This window comes from Dicentrarchus labrax, unplaced genomic scaffold (genome assembly GCF_905237075.1).
Source record: "Dicentrarchus labrax unplaced genomic scaffold, dlabrax2021, whole genome shotgun sequence".
NCBI lineage: Eukaryota > Metazoa > Chordata > Actinopteri > Moronidae > Dicentrarchus > Dicentrarchus labrax.
Genome location: NW_026136718.1, coordinates 12,486,863 through 12,510,219, shown reverse-complemented (window position 1 = coordinate 12,510,219; position 23,357 = coordinate 12,486,863). Strand labels below are relative to the sequence as shown.

At 39.6% G+C, this 23,357-nt stretch overlaps 1 protein-coding gene across 2 annotated transcripts; it reads left to right on the top strand.

Annotated features, from left to right (window-relative positions):
- The first annotated feature begins 5,178 nt into the window (after nucleotides 1-5,178).
- Nucleotides 5,179-22,185, top strand: alpi.1 (alkaline phosphatase, intestinal, tandem duplicate 1). 2 transcript variants are annotated; one of them, XM_051375930.1, is made up of 13 exons: nucleotides 5,179-5,373; nucleotides 5,543-5,770; nucleotides 9,573-9,689; nucleotides 10,392-10,520; nucleotides 12,707-12,822; nucleotides 13,659-13,833; nucleotides 14,255-14,427; nucleotides 16,421-16,555; nucleotides 16,644-16,719; nucleotides 18,272-18,406; nucleotides 18,624-18,815; nucleotides 19,090-19,206; nucleotides 20,397-22,185. In XM_051375930.1, exons 2-13 carry the CDS (start codon nucleotides 5,722-5,724, stop codon nucleotides 20,669-20,671), a joined length of 1,689 nt encoding a protein of 562 aa, XP_051231890.1. In that variant the 5' UTR covers nucleotides 5,179-5,373; nucleotides 5,543-5,721; the 3' UTR covers nucleotides 20,672-22,185. The 2 variants fall into 2 exon arrangements, with proteins under 2 accessions (XP_051231890.1, XP_051231891.1); XM_051375931.1 differs by lacking the exon at nucleotides 9,573-9,689 and having other exon boundaries at nucleotides 5,183-5,373.
- Nucleotides 22,186-23,357: the final 1,172 nt, after the last annotated feature.

The window sequence follows — 23,357 nt, the reverse complement described above, 5'->3', positions numbered from 1 at the left end:
TGTAGATTCAAAGCTATATGCTCTTCCTGCATTACCCTGATCCCAAGTAACTCTATGCACCAAGTTAATATATTTGAAAAATGCTAAGAATTGTTCAAAAACAATATCCTGCCCCATGCTTGATTGCTTTCCCAGTAGAGCCAGTTGTGTTTTTTTTGTTAGGGTTTACTTGAAGGAAGCCAGAGTCGAACTGGCAGACGGAAAATGTCGACAGATGTGGGGCCCCCAGACATGTCATCATGTCTGTGACTGTGACACACACAAACGCACAGACGCGCTCACAGACGCACACACAATCTCACTCTTGGTCTTTTGATTGTGCCATCTGTCTCAGTGACCATTCTGTCAGGATTCATTCTATAATTCACTTTATTTACAATAAAAATGTAACGTGAAAAGTATTATGGTCAGTGTTGGGTAATCAGATGATGCCTCATGATAAGCTGGTTCCACTCAACCAAAGGACTTTTTTTTTTTTTCTTGTGCTCACCTCACATGCTTCAAAACACATGACCTTTCTCTGTTTTTCACAGAAATGCTTTATTTCCAGCCACTGACCAGATGTACCTGCACTTTTGTAGGTTTTGTTGTAGAGGTGATGTTTTTTTATCAAAATATTTGTGGCATAATAAAAATGAGAGCTTTTGTGAACCTTTTCCCGCCTTCCCCCCCTTTTTAAGCCTTTCTCGTCCCATATGATCACGATCGCATGAATAGCTTTCACAAGAATACAATTTCCCAGTACTTTATGCCCCTGATATAGATAAAGGAAATTTTCATTATGGCTGTCATGTTAGCGTTGAAGTAAGGTGTTCTGTTTTACTGATGCTTGAGTTTTAGTTTCATTTTCAGTCAGAATACTGTAATTGTTTCCTGTTTTTCCCTTGTTGTATTTTCTTTCAGCGCGGTGCCCTGTCTCATCTAAAGATGTATCATTAAAGTATCCAGTAAATCCTTTCTCCAAGCTTTTATGAACAAGCATCCGTTATTCATATCTGTGCTTTGTTGTTAAGAAGCATTGATTTTTTTAATAAGGCTAAGATATGGTTCAAGGAGCGGACTTTATCTCTGTTCCAGTTTATTGCCTCGGGTGAGAGAAACCTGTGCAGCTGATTGCTGCATGGTGCCATGCTCGTGTAAATTCCCCTTTCTGCCACTGGAAGGTGCAAAGAACACTTTGAAAGCGAGCCCTCTGAAAGACAATCTTTTTAAAACAATGCATTTACTATTGGTTGAAAGGAATATGCTGCAACTGCTGTGGCAGTAAAGGCAGAATAGATACAAAAATGACAAATGACACAATAGCTTGAGTTTCAGTCCCAAAACAGAAAACTGAATAACACACAGTCAGACGTTAACAACATTTATAATTACATTAGTCACTAGTCTGTCTACACCAGCACAGTGGAAGAAATGCACACCAGCAGACTGAGAGGGATGTGGGACTCTTCTGCTGGCTACTAATTTACCATAGGCCTATATATCATTACATTCACTTGAATACAGCCTGACTCAGAGTATTCTGAAACTGTTATTCCAGATGTCTTTTTACAAGTTTTACTTTTATGACCAGTGCTTTCACTCACACATGCCTCTGTCTAATATACTTATTCCACTTAAAACAATGCTTCAACTCATTCATCTTCAAGATTTTATGTCCAAATGTAAACAAGCGCTTGAAGTTCAGCTTAGTCAGTCTCTCTTTTAGTTGCCTGGCTTTACTAATTCTAAACTCTGTCAATCCTGAATGAGCAGACAAATCTAGTTTTTATCCCTTGGTTTGGCTGTGTACCCATTCACAGACATTACGTAACATTCAAGTAACATTTTAGTTTATTTAATTTCTGAAACTTGTTAGGGGCCACGAAAAAACATATTAATATAATGCTTAACATTTGTCAACATGTTAAATAGTCTGTAGTGAGCATGTTTCTGAATAAGAGTGCAATGGTGTGTGTTTCTGGTCTAATTATATCACTTGTTATTCATTATTTTATGTGTAAATGCTGCACTTTTTTGTAGAAATGATGAACTTCCAGTAAACTGACGAGTGAGCAGGTAGGGTTTTTGTATATATTTTGATCTTTTTGATCCTATGAGCTGTATCTGCTCTGGAGCAGGTTAACCACACAATGAAGGTTAACGAGGTGAGCAGCTTAGTGAAAAGTGAGTCAACATTCTGATGCCTTAATCCAAAATTAGTGGGCTAACCTGCTAATCTTGCACCGGATATATTTAGAATGATCATCATTGACCATGTAATGACAATATGTATTTTATCTCTCATATTTTTATGATCACAAAGGTGGACCTTATTGATAGCTGCTGACAGGCTGGTTCACAAACTTCCTGCACATATAAAAAGGTCCGTGACAAAGATAACACTGTGGTAAAACATTCCTCAGTAGCTATGCTTCTCCTTTCATCTTTACCTGAGCCTCATTTTTACAATGTCTGAACCCCAATTTTGCCTTCTGTCAAGGGCTGACTTGATAAAAAACAACAAAAATTAGTTGTATTGTTAATGTAAATGTAATGTCCTATATGCCAGTGAATCTATACTACGCATCATAAATAGAACTTAATATGGTTCTGCCGAAACGTCCTCCTTTTTCTCTACGGCCTTTGTGAGTCACTGAACAATTTGAATTTCAGATTTTTTTTTGTTTTGTTGTTTCTATGGTGCAACAAACAAAACACATCTTCTAAAATGTGATTGATGGGGATAAGTGTTGACATTAGATATGTCAGATGTGGGATTATTTTTTTTCTTGGTGTTGTATTCAAAACATTTTCAGTAACACCAGAGTTATATACTGCAAGATCTCGACAGTCAGAAATTGTGCCTCAGGGACAACCAACTCTTAGTTAGTTACGCAACTGCTGAGACGAGACACTGACCTTATTGAACAAGAAACACATCATAAAAGTGTTTAAAAGTCAACACAATGGCAGAAATAGGTAAATGTGCAGAAACAGGGGCAGATTCATGATCAAAGTGCGTTTCATTCCTTGATGGGATTCTCCAAACTGAGAATCATGGCCTTTACCCAACAAGGTCATCTCATTGTAAAATGGCTTTAATAGAGTTTTGGTAATGTGTTTATGAGCAAAGTTAAGGACAAAAGATTGAAACAATCTGGGATGCTCTGCAGTCAATTAAATGTAAAATGTATTTCCTTGTTTGCCAGCTTTTGCATGCGTTTAGATCCATTGTTCACATCTTCGTGCCACAAACACACGTCAAAGAAACTGCTTCAAACAATGGCCTCACACAAAGTACTCTGGTGGTTCCTTGAACCTTTTTCCCAGCCTGCATGTTGTTGTCACCCAGTCTTATGTTACGCCAACAAGCATCTGGAGAATTGGGCTGGGGGCAAAAGGATGTTTAGGTATAAAAGACTTTTTCCCACAGAATTATTATTTTTTTTTGTGAAATGTTTTTGAGCAAGATGTTTAAACGTTTTGTGCTCATTCATCTACATAATTTTTTTATTAGAAAGCAAAAGGAAAACAGGAAGCAAAGCTCTTATAAAAGATTTATAAAACTAAGAGTTTACAGAAATTATAGTGTAAGGTTATATTTTGATTCAGTTGTGCTTCATGATAAATGCTAAAACATCTTTGTTTCGAATGCTAGCATACCATAATTTGATAATGAACACTAAACACAAACTACAGCTAAGGATGATGTCATTATTTGTTCAAGTATTTACTCATAAACTTGAGTGTTGGACAAAATTGGACCTGATGATGGTGTAACGTATTGCAATTCCTCCTGCTGGGGACATGAATATGTGTATCAAATTTCACTGCAATCATCCAGTGGTTGTCGAGACATTTCACCTAAAAAACTAAAACGTAGGCTTACGTCATTAGGCTTCTTTTTTGAGGAACATTATGTCTGTAAAAAATTCCATCTCTAGAGTGAGATAGCACAGCAAAAAAATAAAGAAGTCTTGATCTTTCTGGGCCTGTCAGTTGTGTAAATAACACTGGAAGGACCTTTTTACTAAACATTTCTTAAGAAACTCAGTAGCTTACTCATTTATTGTGAGAATGCAGGGACTGTGTCAGCAAAAATAAATGAGGAAGCTATTAGTTTACTGAAAACCCTGTGAATTTCAAATGTATCTTCAGTACATGCAGGGTGGTCCAGTGGTCCTGAAGAAATGTCAACCCAATGCCTTACTGGTAATCCATGCACGAGTGTGTGACCTGAAAATGGAAATGAATACCGCAAAACCATTTGAATGAAAGAAGCAGTCCATCTCACAGTAGTTCTCCTTGCGCTGCTAACAGGCCCTGTCTGGTCAGCACCTGGCGGACACTGAGGACGCTGCGGAGGATGTTTTTGGACAGAGGCCTGCCTGGGAAAATAAACCTACGTCTGACCTCAAGCGCCAGTCGCGGAGTCTCCCGACCTCACCACCTGACACAATGTTCCTCCCACAAGCACGAGCATCATGCCTGGGTGGCCGTGTGGGAGAGGGGAACTCTCTTTGGTGTCCTTTCAGAAGGCAAAACAAAAGCCGTGACGAAGAAGTACAACGTTCATCCTGTTCCTCGTCCTTCATTTTCTTTCAGGCTATAATAAAACTGTTATGGAAATCTTTTTTAATCGTTCTCTGGCAACTGTTAGGCTATTTTTTGTGTTTGTGCCTGGTCTTGTCCAAGGTCTTGCCAGGTGAGGCAAAAAAAGCAGCAGGAATTGATTTGTTTCAAATGATACTTTTCTATGCAGTAGTGTGGTTGCTCTCCCTCACCCCCTCTGTCTTCCCACCTCTATTTCTGCCCCTGGCTCTCTCTTTCTCCCTCCCCACATCTTTCGGTGCATGTGTGATGGCTTCTGTAATGAGTGCTCTTTGATGTGGAGGAGATCTAGGGTAAGCAGAGTGCTTAGTTGAGTGGGAGGCGAGGAATGCGAGGCAGGTACACCACGGTTGTGTGTGTTGATTAAAAGTCTTGTTTTCTCCCATCAGACCACACTCGACCATCCTGAATACGAATGTGTCTCTCTGGATCTCTGCGCTTTCTGTTTTCCCCCACATAATCCAGGTTTTCAATCAAGATTTAGCTCATTACTACAAGTTTATTTCACATGCCTGTCTTTGTAATGTACAGCATATACACACTTGTTTCCTGCATTCCTTAAACCCTTTGTCCCACTTTGACTCCTCTGAAACCAGTTCAGGCATTTCTTGCAGCAAACTACAAAGTCTGAACCTCTGTGAGCTGCTGACAGACATGTGTCCACAAAGGACCGAGAGAGAAAAACACTTTGATTCGATGCATTGTTGAGGAAAAGATGGGCAGTGTGGGGAGGGAAACGGGCCCACTCTGTGATTTGATGGATATTTCTGACGTAAAAAGGTGAGTGTTGCTTGTGGTGCAGACGTGTGTGTGAGTGTCCAAATAAGTGTGTTTCCCCCTCCTCCTCTGCCTCTGTCTCAAACAAAAGATGCAAGCCAAGGCTACAAAATTGTAGTGGTGGAAGGAAAATAACTTTTTGTTTTCCATCCGTCATTTATTACTTCTCTAGATACCTTGGAGGTGAGAAACCTCACACACCATTGTACCAGAAGGAGGTGTAAGAAGCAGGTTGTAATTGCTAGTCATCTGGAGACCCACAAAAAACAGGAGAGGTGGAAGACAAAGAAGAGGAACAAGAAGAGGAAAGTGCAGAGAGAAATAAGTCTCACAGCTGATTTCAGAGGAAAGATGATACTGTTGATGTGCCTACTTCTCCTCACTGGATGTGGCTGTGCAGGTGAGTCAGAATTTTATATTTGTGATGTTGCTAAAAGAGTGAGAAAAAGGGCAAAGGTTAGCAAACCAAAAGCCATAAGCAAATATTTGATGTGGTCACCATGTGCCCATGAAAGCATTTCTTTTATGACATGATGTCAAATGCAATATATTCAATGCACACAGTAAAACTGGAACTTTAAGCCTGGATGTGACTGCAATGACTGCAATTTACTTCTTTCCATGTCGCAACTTTTAGGTCTGAAGTCAGACAAGACAAACAGTGCACTATTATAACACATCAGAGACGCAGGCAGGCATGTTAGCCATCGCACACACACACACACACACACACACACACACACACAGACTTTTCTTTCTATCTCTTTCATGCTCACATGTTCTCTTCTTGCACAGACACACACACACACACACACACACACACACACACACACACACTATAACTTAATTAGGGTAAACTCCATATTTCCTTTATGAGTCCAATTAAAAACTAAGAGGGGCCACTTCTCAAAGCTGTCAGACTGTTTGATGTTGAGGTTGCAATCTCTCGCCGTAGCTGCTGTGAGCCGCCTTGAGTCGGGACGTGGGTCTCCGGGTGCTTTCACTTGTAATTGTCCCCCAATTGAGTTGCATGCCAGCAGTAAAAGCTTTTATGACTTGTCTTCCAACTGTTCTGAGATGGGATCTCAGTCACCAGTGCTTCATATAAACGGGGGTTACATCATTTATGGTACCTCCTTAAATTGATCCAGATATATTCTTCATCTGTCTTGTGGATGGGAGCATATTTGTGACAAAGCCAAAATAGATCACAGGCATCATTGCAGACTTAGTTTAATTGTTCCACCAGTGCTGTCTCTGTTTTTATTCTCTTTAAGATCTGGCAGTCTGTCTGTCTCTTCAGTCATTTTCTTTTGCTGACTGGATCTCTGACTCTCTTCCTTCTTTAAGATACCATCTCAAGCATCTATAACTTTCACCATCAGTATCCTTGGCCCAATCTCTTTTTCTGTCATATCTCAGAACCTTTTAAAAGCCACCTTTAAAAAGTCATGGAAAAGGATTTGGCTTTTTCTTTGAAATTGTGGCTGTGTGGTCTGGCACCACCCGCATGTATATCCTCGCTTTGACAACCTGAACCTAAATATTTCCTTCCATGACTTGTAATCTAGACACAAAATTGGGCTAGCCACTGTAATTTACAGAATCTATAGGTTAAAGGAGCCTTGCATGTCAAGAGCAGAGGGTATGGAGGCAGAGGGGAGTATAACATTTGTAATTTACTGTTAGGGGAGTCTGACTCAGGATCCAGATGCTGGAATGAGGGAGTGTTTGTATGTGAAAAGGTATGTGTGTAACTGTAAAACCAGTGTATATTTCTATCCACTTTAAAAAGGTCTGTTTTAGGTTCCTGACATATAAACCATAGAGGCCAACTCTTGAAAGGAACTTTTTTCATAAAAAGTCATGAATCCCAAGGCACTTCCCTGTATATAGATGTTTTCCCATTTTATTGGGATTTATAAATCATACTTTTATTATTTTTCTTTTATTAGGACAGTGTACAGTAGATAGTCGGTATGGGTATAGATATAGTTCAACAGGACACCCAATTCTTTACATTTTTTGCTTTTCCTTTAGGGCATCAATGGCGTTACATGTGTCATGCCTAACATATTCTGGTATTCGGTTCAAAGGCAGTAGTGTAGAACTTAACTTGCAAATTAATTGCAATGACCTCTACTAGCTTAAGTTATTCCACCATTTGTTGATGACTGTTTTCTCTTAGGAGCTTTTTAAAATTTCAATTAAACAAAACAGCATCAACTAATAAGGAAACTCAGCTTTATTCACTTTATCCATGAACAGGTGCTTTTTTTGGATTTTCGGATAGAACAGGAAATGTGTTCAAACACACCACATGACGACGAGCAGCCCCCCACTGTATGGTTTCCCCTGCTTCGTGATCTCAATAGTGTACACAAGTCACCATCTGCTACACTATAAATATCCCGTATACACTTGCTCTAAGGCCTGGAAAATATGTATATATATTTTTTAACAAGCAGATATCTCCTTATTCCTCCTGCATGTAGCATGTGATTTATTTCAGCAGATCATATTTACTCATAGTCATCACTGCTTTGCTTGGGGGAATAGAAATATGAAATATGTTTTTGCTCTCCACAGGAAAGTTAGATATTTACCCCTTGGAGGAAATACAAACGTAAACGTAAAAAAGTGATTGCATTTTTTTAATAAATTGTGCCAAGTTAGAAATATTATATACAACCTCTGAATATAAGACTAAAGAAGGCTTTAATTTTTGAATGCTGGACACCAAAAATTGATGCTATTACAGAAATGTATATAAAGTACACAATGGCTTTAGATTCACAGCATTAGAACTGTAATGCTTTGCTTTGTTTACATTCGTCTTCCAATCCCAGGAGCTCATTGCATTCCCACAAGCGTTCAAGCTTGCCATATAATCAGCAAACAAAAGTAACTAAGCACCTCTTGGTGGATGGATGATCCACGCTGAGACCTAATACAGCCACCAGTTGTTTACACTTGTCTTCGAGGAAACTATTTTGACTTTTCCAACATAAGGTAGACTTTCTCTCAGGGGCAAACCCATAACAAATGGACAGAAAGACAGGCCTCCACAAGCCTTCCTGCTCTTGCACATTGCCGCTGGTATTTCCAGTTCATGTGGTGTGGGCCACATCATGTGAGGCCTCTTTACCCAGATTGCTGCTATGATTTTATTGCGGTCTTGATTAGGCACATGTGACTAACTGCAAACCCCTGTTGGCAACGGCTGAGCGGTTGGCAGAAAGCAGAGGTCTTCCACAGCTCTGAATTTCAGCCTCGCGGGTTCACGAGGCGAGAGCCGTTTGCCGAGAATTTGATTCTTCTGGCCGTGTGGAACAAAGTTGGCCCAACTCACTTCATTTCACACATTAACTGTTGTGTTTGCGTAGAAGAGAGACATTTTCATTCTGCAGGCGGTCTCCACTACCTCACAGAAGAAAAATGCTAACCCTGCTTCACTTCCCATGGAAAAACTGGCCAAGTTGACTTGGTGAGAGAGGGAAGATATTGGGGTCTTTTAAATGCAAAAACTCAGAGGGGGGAAATGGAAATATGACAATTTTCCTGACATGAAAAGCAGAGCACATCAAGACTCAATCATGACATTCTCAAGAATAGGTTGGACCTCGCTCCCTTTCCTCTCTTGGACTGTTTTTCCAGGGGATGGGGGGAGAGAAATGGAAAGAGACATGGTTATGATTTGTATTGTAATGGATGCCAACACAAATTGGGTAGCTGTTTTTTTTCCTTCCTTGTTAAAGGGGCTGCTGCATAGAAAGACCCGTTATACATTTACCACATCAAAGGACCATTCAAATTTCTATCATATACACTTCAGAGTGGCGGAGCCTGAGAAAAGAGGGAGAATGAAACTAAAACAACCTTTTAAAACAAATAAAATAGGGGTGGTGCATTTTCAGGAATCAAAGTGAGTAGAGGGGCTGCAATGCTACAGAGCTCTTGTGTGGTCCCAGCTTCTCTCTCTCTCTCTCCCCTGGCTCTTCCTCCTTCTCTCACATTTTCTCTTCCCCTTTTTTGTGGCTCTAAGCCTATGAGCTGGCGTTGGCCCTTCCTTACTACACACCCAGTGGGGCTTTAAAAAGGCAGGGCCGGAGGTCTTAGCAGCCACACACACTCTCTGCTCGTGCCTCTGTCTTTTGGTCTCGGTGTGCTGCTCTGAAAGCCGGCTGTGTCAACCTCTCCAGGCTCCAGGTCGCTCGGATTAGAGATGCAGACGCCACATTGCAGGGCCCCCAATCTCCTGCTCATCCTTCTCGGCCCCATACTGCTGGCTATGGGCCGGGCCACTATGGACAGCCAAGGTGAGGAGACGACAGAGTTATTATTGCTGCCTGCGGTTGGGATATTAGTAGCACTTTGTGGGCAGACAAATGGACGCGCAGGGCGACTCAAGCAGGTAACCTCAACCTGGGTAAGGGTGAGTGTGTGAGGACAGACTGTGTTTGAGAACTTGATTCATAAGCATAAACTCAGGTGTGTGGGTGTAATGGAGAGTCTGTGTTAGTGTAAGTGCATAAAAGCGTGTGTGAGTATATTTCTTGCCTGTGTCTACCTGTTTATGTAAAATGTGGGATGCACTGTTTGTCTTTCCGTTGTTTTTGCCATGTGGCCGGAGGCATGTTCCTTTTGACTCCCTTCACTGTGAGCCTCCCTGTGGGCATGAATGGACAAAAACCAAAGTGTCTTCTTGGCTGTTTTTGTCATTTTGACACGTCTTGAGAAACCTACTCTCTTGTCTAACCCAAGGCCAAACATAATTCAAAGTGTCAGACAATGGCCGAGGGGGGATGCATGAGTGTGCAGGCACCTACAGACACACTTGAATTCTCTTGAAGCTTCTTGGTGCCGGAGCTTTACTATTCCACACAACACCACCCGCCCACACATACTAAGCAGTCAATATCCCACACATATCTGATTCTTTACCTGCAAAATCTCTGACATCCACAATCCATACACCCACATTCCGATCTCATTCTCAATCTGTGTGTGTTTCCAAGTAGCAGCGCTGTACGAACTTGAGAAGGAACCAGCTTATTGGGATGCACAGGCCAGGGCAACCCTGGATGCTGCGCTGAAACTCCGCCCTCGGGACCACCAGGCCAAGAACATCATCCTGTTCCTCGGTGATGGTAGGTCATTCTATCCTTATGGAATAGTATACATTCAATACAGACTTGGTTGTGGAAAAATTTGTAGTTGATGGAAAACCTACAGCTTTCAGCCTCAATGACAAACACAGCCTAATGTGCAATGCAAGACAATGCTCAAGTGTGTAGCTGTGTTTAGAATGGACTGAGGGAAAGTTGCTTGAGCAGCGGACTGTGTGTGAGTGGAAGTGCTGGCACGTGTCTAGATTTGTAGGGGCTGATGAGCCAGTGGTCATAATACAGCTCTGGCCAGCTTTAGTCATTTGTTCAAATGCATAAAATTGATTACAAGGGCATGAAAAGCACACGCTTGGAGTTGTGCGAGTAATGACTCAAAGTAGAAAGGCAGAAGTGGTGTGACATTAATTGCTTAGACAGGAGGAGTCTCATCTCTTACCAACAGACAACAATGGTTTCCTTTAATCATGAAGGCGACTTTTCTCCAACCCCTAAGTAGTTTTAGTTTTACTGATAAATATTTGATGTTAATAATGGGTCAAATGATAAAGAGTAATGTGAAAGGAGTTAGCTGCCCGAGCGAGTACCTTTACTTTATGGTACCGCTCGGCTCTACAGAGCAATTTTGTGTCTTCCAGTTCATTATAAAGTCAGCAAGAAGCCTGTGAAAATAGTGGAACATTTAGCAGATAAAGAGCCAGATTTTTCCATCAGTTGACTTACTCTGTCACAAACTGCTCCTACTTTATTGTATGCCAACTTTGAACTTTGAACTGCATTTTTAGGAGCTCAGGAGGTTGAATGACCATTAAAGACGTGGAGTTTTCTTGGAAGCAAACAATAGTTATGTTTTTATTCCATGTTTACCCAATGCATGCAAGTGTATCCCTAAAATCTAACAAATGTGTTGAGTGCATTTTCTTCCTCACAAAACATTTGCAAGACATATTAACATTGATTGTGCATTGTTTGCATCCATGTTTTCTTGCTAGCAGTCTTTCTCTTCACAACCTTTATTAGCACATTGCTTTGTTTGTTGGCACCATCTGTGTGCATGATTCAAATAAAATGAGGACCTACTTGAGAAACCATTGATCCATAATGTTACTAGTGGTCAAATACTTTGCAGGGGCTTTGACTGTGAGGTGGCAATCCCTATCAGTGCAGGGTGTGGCTGTCACCTTGAAGATTTAATCCTGATATGCTACATGTCTCTTCCAGTTGGGGAAAGGTCCCATCTGGATTTGATTTGATCGGCAAATTTTTCACATTAATTGTCATTGTGTGGTATATTTACAGCTGTTGAGGCATGAGAGTGTTTTTTGTAAAGGGAGCTGTTTCAAGGCGCAGAGATTTAAGAGTGTTTTCCCTGTTAACAACTAGAATATCTGCTTTAAATCAGACCTACTGAGTCACATTTCTGGGTGGTCGGGGCTGAGTTTTCTTTGTGCATCTCTCCAGTAATGCCCTGCCCAGAGCATGTTCTCAGTTTTATGGCTGTGATGTTGAAGGGAGAGTTGAATGCATCACAGTGGCATGGGTTTTGTCGTAAGTAAATATGGTTTTCAAAGTCAGGGTTTGAATCCAATAATGGACCACAGGAAGCAATAAAACAGGTTCCTTAATTTATTTAGAAAAAGTGATCAAAAGGCATATACTGTATGCTTTTTGTAATATATGCCAAATAGGGACATCACAGTATCTTTATGTATATCTCTATGTTATATGCTCTACTAATAGTGGTCTGAATACTTGCCTGGAGAAGTCAGTATTGGTCTGTGCGATGATTTGATGATCTGAAAATGTGGTTCTCCTAGAAAACCGCTGCCTTAAATACCCTGTATTTGTGGATTTAGTTGATGTTAATGGCCTTGACGTCCTTTGACTTTGTTTGCTTAGAGAATTACTGAATATTCTTTTTCCCCTCTCATCTGACAGTTATAGTCTGAGCTTTAAAAACAAACACATTTGAATATTTCTGGGCAGGATTTTTGAAATGTGCATAAACTGGACAGAGAATAGTATAATGGGCTTTTTGGGGTCAAAACAGCAAAACCTTCATATAATGTGAATACATACATAATATAGATTTCTAAATCATCGATTCCTTAATATGTCATTCAATGTGTCAGAAGACTGAAATAGTGAAGTAAAAACATTATTGATGGACCCTATCAGTGAACCTTCACCTGTCAATCATTGTCTTCCAGGGATGGGTGTGTCCACAGTGTCAGCAGCTCGAATCCTGCGAGGTCAAATGGAGGGCGGATCAGGGGAGGAGACAATGCTGGCCATGGATACTTTCCCATATGTGGCCTTGTCAAAGGTGACAACACAACACCGTTGACCTGTAATTCATCATTATTATCGTCATTAGCCTATGTAGACTACAATGCAATTTGAAAGAACCAGTAGGGTTCCTTCATATAAGCATATATACAGCATATAGCTGCGCTTTATGAATTATTTCCATTTTTATGGCAACACAGTAATTTAGCACTTTTCACATATATTTTTCAATATTTAGAGTTAAGAAACAGGCCATAGAAAGTATTTTATTATGTATCTGCACTCTGTGACGTCTGAATTGCTTTGCCTCTACACATACATACACACACTATCAACACTGATATCAGTGGATGGACTCAAAGGATGAGCGCTGTTGTTAGATGTTCTGTGAAAGAAAGTGTGAGAGAGAGGGCCACCACATGCTAATATACTTGGGTATGTCATTTACCTGTGTGCATGAGTGTGTGGAGAAACAAAGAGAGAGAAGACAGCAAGAGTAAGAGAAAAAGAGACAGAAATGCTCAGCAGATGAAGTGTATAGAAGGATGGTTAGTGTGTGTGTGTTACATGCTTTGTTCCCTTTACATGTTGTATCTTGCCTCATACCATCCCACTCTGAGTACTTAAACCACTGTGTGAAAAGATTTTCAAGGGATTTAGCTAAAATCAGCAATTTAACTTAAAAATGCTGACATTGTGGTAGAAATGGTGGGAATTTAATTTAAAGTGAGATTCAGCTTCATGACTAAGTATAATTCCTCAATTTCAGTAATTCAAATGTGAGTGTTCAGTGCCTCTGTGTTTTAGAATTTCTACAAATATATGTTTATGCCCTGTTTGGTTTTTAATGGTGCTTGTGTTTCTGCTCCACAGACCTACAGTGTAGATAAACAGGTAGCAGACAGTGCTAGCACAGCTACAGCCTACCACTGTGGGGTGAAGGCCAATGCTAAGACAGTAGGGCTCAGCGCTAATGCAGTGGCCTATGAGTGTAACACCACCTTTGGCAACGAGGTCTACTCAGTACTACGACGTGCTAAAGCACAAGGTAAGGTCACTAAATGGCTTGGCTAAGTATTGGGTGTGATGTGTAATAGAAAGGTCAGCTCATTTGAATTACATTCTTACCTCAAGATATGCAATTACCACATATATGTGAAAATAAAATAGGCTATGAGGAATAAAACAATCATCTGATAAGCATGTCCTCTACTACTTGAGTGGCACCAGTTGTAGTTCAATGTTCATTATACCTATAATTAAGTTGTATTTACCTAGATAGCTATAGCATTGTGTTTAGAATGTGTTTGTGTTGACATTTTCTCATGAAGCCATAAAGATTTAATCATACAGAGTTTCCTGGAGGCAGTATTTTATTGTTAAAGTTGGAGCCAAAAAAGCAAAGTTGTCCAAACGAAAGTTAATTGGCGGTTTTAATTCTGATTTGGGTGTGCTTCTGCATTGTCCAGGTAAATCAGTTGGCATAGTGACCACCACCCGTGTCCAGCATGCCTCCCCAGCTGCTGCTTATGCTCACTCTGTCAGTCGCAGTTGGTACAGTGACGCAGATCTTCCGTCCAGCGCCCGCAGGCAGGGATGTGTCGACATTGCAACCCAGCTGGTCACTAACGTTGACATTGATGTATGTAAGAACTTTTCTGTTTGGCACATTTCTTTTTAATTAATTGGATCAAGTTCAGTTAAACTCTCTACTGCAAGTGTACAACTCTTATATGGCTCCTCCAACAAGTAGTAGTATTGTGCTTATCTACAATAGTAGTATGTCCTTTGATGATTGTTTTGTTTTAAGATGGATAAGGAGCAGTTTGGAAACAGTTTTATGAGAATATGACTCATTTTATTTGCAAAGTGTAATGAGTTCACCATGACTTTGATCTGTCTATATGGTTGATATGATGCTACAAGACAGCCATAGAATAAGGTGAGACAAGGTGCAGAGAAGAAAAACAAGAACAACAGGACAGAACATTAGTGTTCATATAAGGGATATTCAAAGAAGGCAGATTTAGTCCAGTTTAGAGCCCCGCTCCACTGAAAAATGTGTTTTTATTCTTGTTCGTACAGTTGGATGTTTGAGCTTCACTGTGCTGGATTATATGCATACATACTTTTCACACTAGAAGGATGTTTTCACATTCATCTGCTGAAAGTGGAAAGTTTCTCTGTGCTCATAGACAGTCAGAGTTTAAGAGGCAGGTCTACGGGCATAATTTGTGGTCCAGTATGCAATTTATACAAGTGTGATGTAGAAACATACACTTAGAATAGACTTTACAGTGAAGTACAAGACATCTTGTGTCTGGAAAGTTTCAGAAAAAGAACAAAAGCAGACTATGTATATATATGTCATAATAGGAGATCTTAAGCTATAACCATCTCTAAGTGCATCAATTTTCATCTTCCTCATACAACTCTATGGCATTCAGAGGATATTTTAGCATCCCACTGACAAGACATGTAAATATAACATTGTTTAAAAAGGAAAATATATACTATTTTTGTGTTATGCTGGTGGTGCATTCATGTCCAGTGGAAAACTTTATCTTCCACTACTTAAAGATGAGGTGATAAACAACAGTCATTTCGAACAGAAGAAGCTACCAAATTGACTTTAGAAACATACATAGAGGCATCTAATTTACACACATAATTTGCATTTTTCTTCTTTAAAATCTCAACCCATCTTAAAGGGACATTGTGTAGGAATTTCTCCCATCTAGCGGTGAAATTGTATTTTGCATTCAAACAAACAGTGTTCTCTAGTGCCTCGCGTTTTCGAATGCGTATTGCAACTACGGTAGCCGTTATGTACCAAGGAGCCTACCTGTCGAAGAGAAAGCAGGCAACTTCAGCGTCCCTTTGAAAGTCTTTCTCCTTCATTAGCTCTTTCCACCTGGGAAAAGCTACTCCTATGTTTACCCTCGTTTTTTTAATTCGCCGGTCACGTTGCCTTTTTAATTCCCTTTTTCGCTTTTTGGACTTTCAAATGTGCCGGGGCAGTGACAAGCGCCTCTCACTGATCTCCTTCTCTGTTATAGCTGGTTTCAGTCACATGATGCTGGCTCTGAACGAAAACGCGTTGTGGATTAGCTAGACAGGTAGGCTAGTGCTTTATGTCCCTCTCGGCGATTATAGTTTTTCAAAATGGCGAAACGACATGGAAGCCTCCATGGACTTGCACGTCCAATGTATATACAGATAAGAAATTCTTCGCTTATGAGGATAAGTCAGATCATTGGCAGAGGTAATTTTACACCAATAAGGACATATTTATGAATGAAGACATTGATTTTAGCTAATAAAATACTTTAAAAAAACTACACAATGTCCCTTTAAAACACCACATACATATACGTACTCTTCCAGTCATTTTAATTTTCTATCTTGATCCTCAGGACTCATTGTGCCTTACTGGTTTTAAATCTAGCCATATATTTGAATAATTATTTACACATGGGATGTAAGGTGAATGAAGTCAAGTAGCTTGTAGATGAGAAAAAATCACAGCAGTTTTGTGACAGAGCTCTATTGTTAGGGCAGTATAATTCTTCAGTATGAAGACCATCTTAGGCTACTACTGTGAATGTAACGATTCCGTCTGGTGTCCTTTGTAGGTAATTCTGGGGGGAGGGAGGATGTACATGACACCAAAAGGAACCCCAGACCCTGAGTACCCTACCTCCAACTCCCGCAAGGGGGACCGAAAAGACAAGAGGAACCTCATCGATGTGTGGCTGAAGGCTAAACCAGTAGGATTATTTTACGTTACAGTTGGATATTTCCATGTATTTTGATATATTAGTCACAGCTTCAAATGTCCTATGGTCTGTTTTTCAGAACAAGAAGTCACACTACATTTGGCACAGGAAGGAGTTTGATGAGATAAATGTTAAAACTACTGACCGGCTCATGGGTAGGTATAGATGTGTTAACAATGACAGATAATCAGGTTGAACAGATAAGCAGACACTCATGAGCTTACTGCAGTATATAAAACACACAATGATACCATACACACGGTACACAAGACTGATTTACAGGCAGAAAAAAACCCAATACATAATGCATGCATAACACATACATTACGTACTCACTCAGACACGTGCACAATCTTTGAACCCCTTGTGTCTACATTACTCAGGTGTTGACAGATACACCTCTTATCTAACTTATGAAATATTCTCAGTGCAAACAAGAGGATTCCATTAAGGTCAGTTTGGATCTTTTACAGCCATCAAAGCAGTCATAACAGTACACTGTAAATTTAGTTAGCTGCAGTTATCAACTGAACTATGGTCATAAAAATGAAAGGGTGTGTTCTTTTCTGTGATGCGTATGACAGTAATACAAATGCAATATAACTCCTATCATCTTGTACAGATCTATATCTTTCATGTGTGTGTTATAAAATGTGTACCTTAATTAGGCTGCCACGTTTAAAGGTGGTCTTACGTTTGAAATAAGAAGTCACAGGAAAACAGAACACAACATCTCCAAATGGCTCCAATTAGGTTTTATTCTAAGCATTATCATCTGAGGTATTAACTTTTTAGCTGCGACCAGCAGCTCTATAACGCGCTCTGTTGGTTGGTCGGTTCACAAAAAATTCCCTACCCTTTTGCAGTTACAGTTTTCACCGTAAGAGGCTCAAATTTGGCCTGAAGATCAAGTGTGTACGTGTGTTTTAGTTTGTGCCAATTGCCTATCGCAAAAAGGTTGTGTATGTGTGTGTATGTGTGTGAATGCATGAACGAGTGCGTGCACTTACGTAGTCATAGCTATTGCTAATTCACACTTGTTGCTATGTAAACAGAAATTGTAAATGCATTCATTTATAATTCATTTGGGAAAAAAGGGAATTCATGATCTTGGAAGCAGTTTATATTTTAACTGAAACATAAGCAAGGCTTATTGACTAGATAACAAGGTAAATCAATGTAGTTTACAACATAATCCTTGCAGGCAACTGCGCAAAGTATGTCCACTTAACTCTTTGTTTTTGCTACTGAAAGTCTTTTACATCATATACTAAGCTACTCTTTCTCTACTCCAATACAACACAAAGTCTTTCCAGCCAGTATCATTATGCTCACGTTTCCACTATTGTCTTCCTGCATAATGTCATCTCACTTCTCCTGAGATTTCAGAATGAAATTTGTCCTTGAGCGAGACTTAGACACAGCGGATCAAGCGAAATTAACAGACACTAATAATAACAATCTGATGTAAGGGGATTACGTTGTAGCCCATTTCGTGGCTGCAGGCTCAATACCCAATACTAGACCAAATTCAAAAATTGTTGTCCCCCATTAGTTACTTTGACACAAAAACAGGATAAATTGAGGTCTAAGTTGAAAAATACTGAAGTTACCCTTTGACTCATCATTACCACCTATCAGTACCAAAGTTCATTATTTATTTTATTCTAGATCAAAATATTGTTTCCTTCTTTTCGGCGGTTCCAGGTCTGTTTGAGCCAAAGGACATGAGATTTGAGGTCTTCAGGAACAGCACACGTGACCCCTCCATTGTGGAAATGACAGAGAAGGCCATACAAATCCTCAGCAAGAATCCCAAAGGATACTTCCTTTTTGTGGAAGATGAGTACTATATGAACAGCATTGAGTCATTTAAAATGTCATGCTGGTCAGTGTAAAACAGGGTGCTCTCAATCTTTGAAAAATGTTGTCTTTAAGATTCATCCTACAACACCTGACACATATTTTTGAAAAACGCATAATCAAATAGGAATTTTCCTTTTAGCCACTGCTAGTTTTGAGCCGGGCCTGATTTGTTTCTTTTGTGCTGTTCTGTTACGAGGAAGAATTGATCACGGCCACCATGACGGCATTGCCAAACTGGCACTGACCGAAGCTGTGATGTTCGACCGAGCCATTCATCGTGCTGCGCAGCTGACCAGAGAATCCGATACTCTCACCGTGGTCACTGCTGACCACTCCCACGTCTTCACCTTTGGTGGCAACACACCCCGGGGGAATCCCATCTTTGGTACGGTCCAAAGCATAAACATCCAAATGTACTGTACCTTAATGCAGACCACACATGGAAATTAATAAGACTAGCCTAGAATGCCTGGTTTTAAGATATTCATATATGTAGGTAATTGCATAATATTTAAGATTGTGGTTATGTAACTTAAATGTTTAAAGCTTCCATCTCTTTGTCTCATGAAAGTATGTCTGAATCCGTTTTGCCTCTATGTGAAAAGGTACTGTGACCAGCATATTATAACTCACCTCCTCCACCATTATTTGTCATTCAGGTCTGGCACCAAAGAAAGCTGATGACAAAATGCCTTTCACCAGCATCCTATACGCCAATGGTCCCGGCTATGTCCACATAAATGGAACCAGAGGGAACATCACAATGGTGGATTACTGTAAGCACAAACTAATGTCTTTCAGATGCTGCACTCGTCTGTACTGATGTGTGTACAGACAGCGTGAACTGATGTGGTTACGGCTGACTCATGCCTGTGTTTTTCTCTGGAAAGCAAAGATGAAATATGGTGTTTATGGCATTCACTGCTGTCTTATGTTCTGGTCTCTGTAGGCCTCACTGTGTACATGTAACAGCACTTTAAAAAAAGCTATTTGTATTTCTTTGTGGAACACTGGACAGCAATGATCCAGTTCTTCCTCCTCTGGTTTTGCACCATTCACTTTAGTCATTACATGATTGTGTATACTTGAAGGTGGAAATACTTCTATCCAGGGATGAATTGCCTTAAAAACCCCCAATTTTGTCTTTTTGAATGGCCTGACGTCACCTAAAGTTTTTGGAACCTGTAGTTGTGTCTCAAAAGTGCACACTCATCTGGTACCTTAAGTAAGCATGCAATTACAAGTGTAGGGATTCATTTCTAAAACTTCTGGAGAAATGTGATACACCGCAGAAGTCAGCGTCTATATTCCGATGAAGACCATGAAGCCAAAACACTATTTTTTAAAGAAGGAGGTATGAGTAGCCAAATAGAATAAGGCTTATCAACAGATTTTTGTAACAATCAATCCACAATACTGCAAGTGGACCCTTTTTAAGACTGAAGTTGTTTTACAGCAGTAACCTCAAGAATACTTGTTTTCCAGCATTGTATGTTTGCTTTTGGGGAGAAAAAAAATCTGTAATATGTCAGCACACTTCACTTTAGAAAAGTCAGGCAGTAAATGCTGTAATTTTATCAAAAGGATTTAAATTACCTTCTCGGTTTTGAAAATGTTGTAATTATGTTTAATTAGGTAAAATACAGAAGATTTACAACACACCATCTGATGGGCAAACAGCCATACAAACATCTATGAGGCACATGTAATCTTAAAGCTATCCAAAGAAAAATAAAATTCTCTCTGGTGTGGGTGGTATTTGAACTGACAAACAAAGGGGTTCCAGTGCAATAAAGGCACTTATTGTTAAGGTGGTAAATGCAGGGTATACAGTGATATTAATAATGTTTCAGTAAATAGCCTATTTGCATGTGTCACAGTCACAGTGAAGAATAAAATGAATCTGAATTGACATTATGGTTAACTTATGTTTACTGTATGTTTTGTTACACTTATTTCTATCCAGACGATGAGGAGTACATGCAGCAAGCTGCCGTCCCATTGGATGCTGAGACGCATGGCGGGGAGGATGTGGCCATCTACGCCAAAGGCCCAATGGCTCACCTGTTCCATGGGGTGAAAGAGCAGAACTATGTGGCTCACGTGATGGCCTACGCTGCCTGCTTAGAACCCTATACGAACTGCCCTCCTCACCCCCACACCCACACCTCAAGCGGGAGTGTGAACGCACCCTCGACCCTCCTGTTATGCCTGCTTGGCCTCCTCTGTTTGCTCAGATGACCCCAAAACATGCACACATCAAGACACACATACTTACACAAATACATTGTATGCATGCAGAATTACAGACACTTAATGCACTAAACACACATAGAGTACATGCGCACACATTTACTGTATGCACACAGGCTGGCAAGTGAGAATGCAGGGATAAACATATATAGTACTGTATTTATTAAAGGTCTAGTGTGTAGAATTTAGTGGCATCTAGCAAGTTAGAGATACTCTGGTGGCCAGGAAACTTGTGAAAATTATGACCGCCCCTATCTAGAGCCAGTATTTGGTTTGTTCCTTCTGGGCTACTGTAGAAACATGGCAGTTCTACATGGAGGACTCCATGGAGGTTGACCCATGGTGTCTGTATATATAAACAGCTCATTCTAAGGTAAAAAAAAACATAACGCTTCTTACATTCATGTGATTATGCACTAATGAGAACATACCTATGAATATTATATTCCACTTCTGCCAAAAGAGCCTCCTAAATGTTACACACTGAACCTTTAACAGAAATATACTCACATACATCCTGATCACACAGTATACATTCACATGAGCTTGTAACCTAGAATTTATGAAAGATGCAGGCTTAAACATGCATGTAGTAGCTCTTATTTAAATACAAATTAACAATCAGGCAGACATTACAGGCTAGAACATATGTAAACATCAACTTTCATTTACACACAAGCTTTTATTTAAGAAACACACACACATGCAGCTATTGCCATTTTAAGATCATCAGCATTTATTTCACAAGAACTATTTCAAATCTGTACCTGCAACATGACTACTAACTTGCACTAACTAGTTCTTTCATTAGTTAGTTACATTTTTTGTCCTCTTCTTATTTTCCAAAGTTAAATGCAAACTCTGCTAGCACTCTGCACGCTCAGAGTCAAAAATTTGCAAGGAGCAGTAATTTACTAGTTACACATTCATCTGAGGCTTTAGCAAGAGTAACTTGAAACAAGCATGCAGGCTGAGGGCTCACTGTTCAGCTAGGACACACAGCTGTTGGTGTACATGATCATCACTGTCCAGATGGAATAAATGACTATATCACAGTAACAGAAACTACGAGCCATCGTGCCATGCCAAGCTGCAACACCCACAGACCTTACAAGAAATCATAAAGATGCTGTACTTCTTTCAGGAGTAGAAGATATGTAGCTTTTAAGTTTTTTATTTAGATTGTATCTTGACCTCATTGGTTCCAAATAGTACATCTGTTTTTCTGTCAGATTGTCTGTCATTTGAAATGTAATCAATTTGGATTGTACATGAATGTATTTTTTAAGCAAATATTGTCAATGTATTTTTATACTTTGTTTTTGCAAATGTTACTTAAATAAGGATGAAAAAGTGACAATGATTCTATTCTCCAGTTAATTTGATAACACTTCCCTTATTTTAAAGGCCCTTCAGTTTCATAAATATTTCCTAAAAGGCAACTGGGACATTTTCTAGAAAGGGTTTGCAGATTTTTACAGAAATAAATATTTAAGAGAAAACAGAGGGATTGGGTTTGTTTGGTCTAATGAAAGCATTAAAAGAAAAGAAAAAGGCTAGACCGTAATCAATGCAAACATAATCAGTGCAAACATTTGACACACAAGAATTGTCCCATTTTAAAATCCAAATACTTTGGAAACCCTGGGAATACAACAAATTGCCACATGTAGGTACATATAAAGAATATAAAAAAACATTGTATAGTGATACTTCAATCACACAGCTCATACAAAGATTGACCCTATGACTTCTCCGTTACAATGTCACACTGGAGCAACATTTAGGAAAACCATTCCACTTATAGCAAATTCCATGGCATGGACCTTTTGGATAAAGTGAAATTTATTTTGTGTATCCTCGCAACAGAATCTGTGAAATGCTATATTGCTGGGTCGTCATATACTTCAGTTATGTTGTTGTGGCTGAATGTAATCTTACTTTTATTTGTCCAATGGCAGCCAGTTCTGTCCTTTAGAAGTCTTGCTTCTTTCAGAAAATCCTCTGCTGTAAGACATCCAAATGCTGATACTGACAGAAAAGCTGTGTGACCTTGTGATGGTTTGTCTGAACCACGAGGCCAGTCGGTGTAAAGTGCTGAGGGTTTTTAACCATACTGCTGACAAAACATCACACAGATGTACAGCCAGACCCACCTGTCCACACACAGACTCACATGTTATCAATTAATTCTGCCACAAATTCAAATAAATGGTTGCTCTGTTAGAAAACTGTTTTAACAAAGTGTAGGTTGAATTATGGCCTGCTTAAATATGAGCTGTAGACATTTGTAAAACAGTAATATAATACATAGAAGGCACCGTAAAACACTGTAATCTTCATCATCATTATATGACAATTTATGGTGGCTATAGGACAATAATAATTAAAGCTGCTCCTGGTTAACATTTACCAGAGAGGGTTCTATATCCCAGTTTGCACTTCAGCAGATCTGGAGCTAATAAACCCAAAAATAAAAACAGATAATGGATTGATTAGATCACAGTTAAGATTAATGATTAATAACCCTCTTGCACATTATTCGGCATCCTTTTAGATGTATTGGCACTGTCAAACAAATACACTTCAAAATAAAGAATGTATAATTTCCAGCCAAGTGTACTGGAAACAAAACAAACATGGTTGAGATTTTTTTGAGCAAAGCAATTTAAGA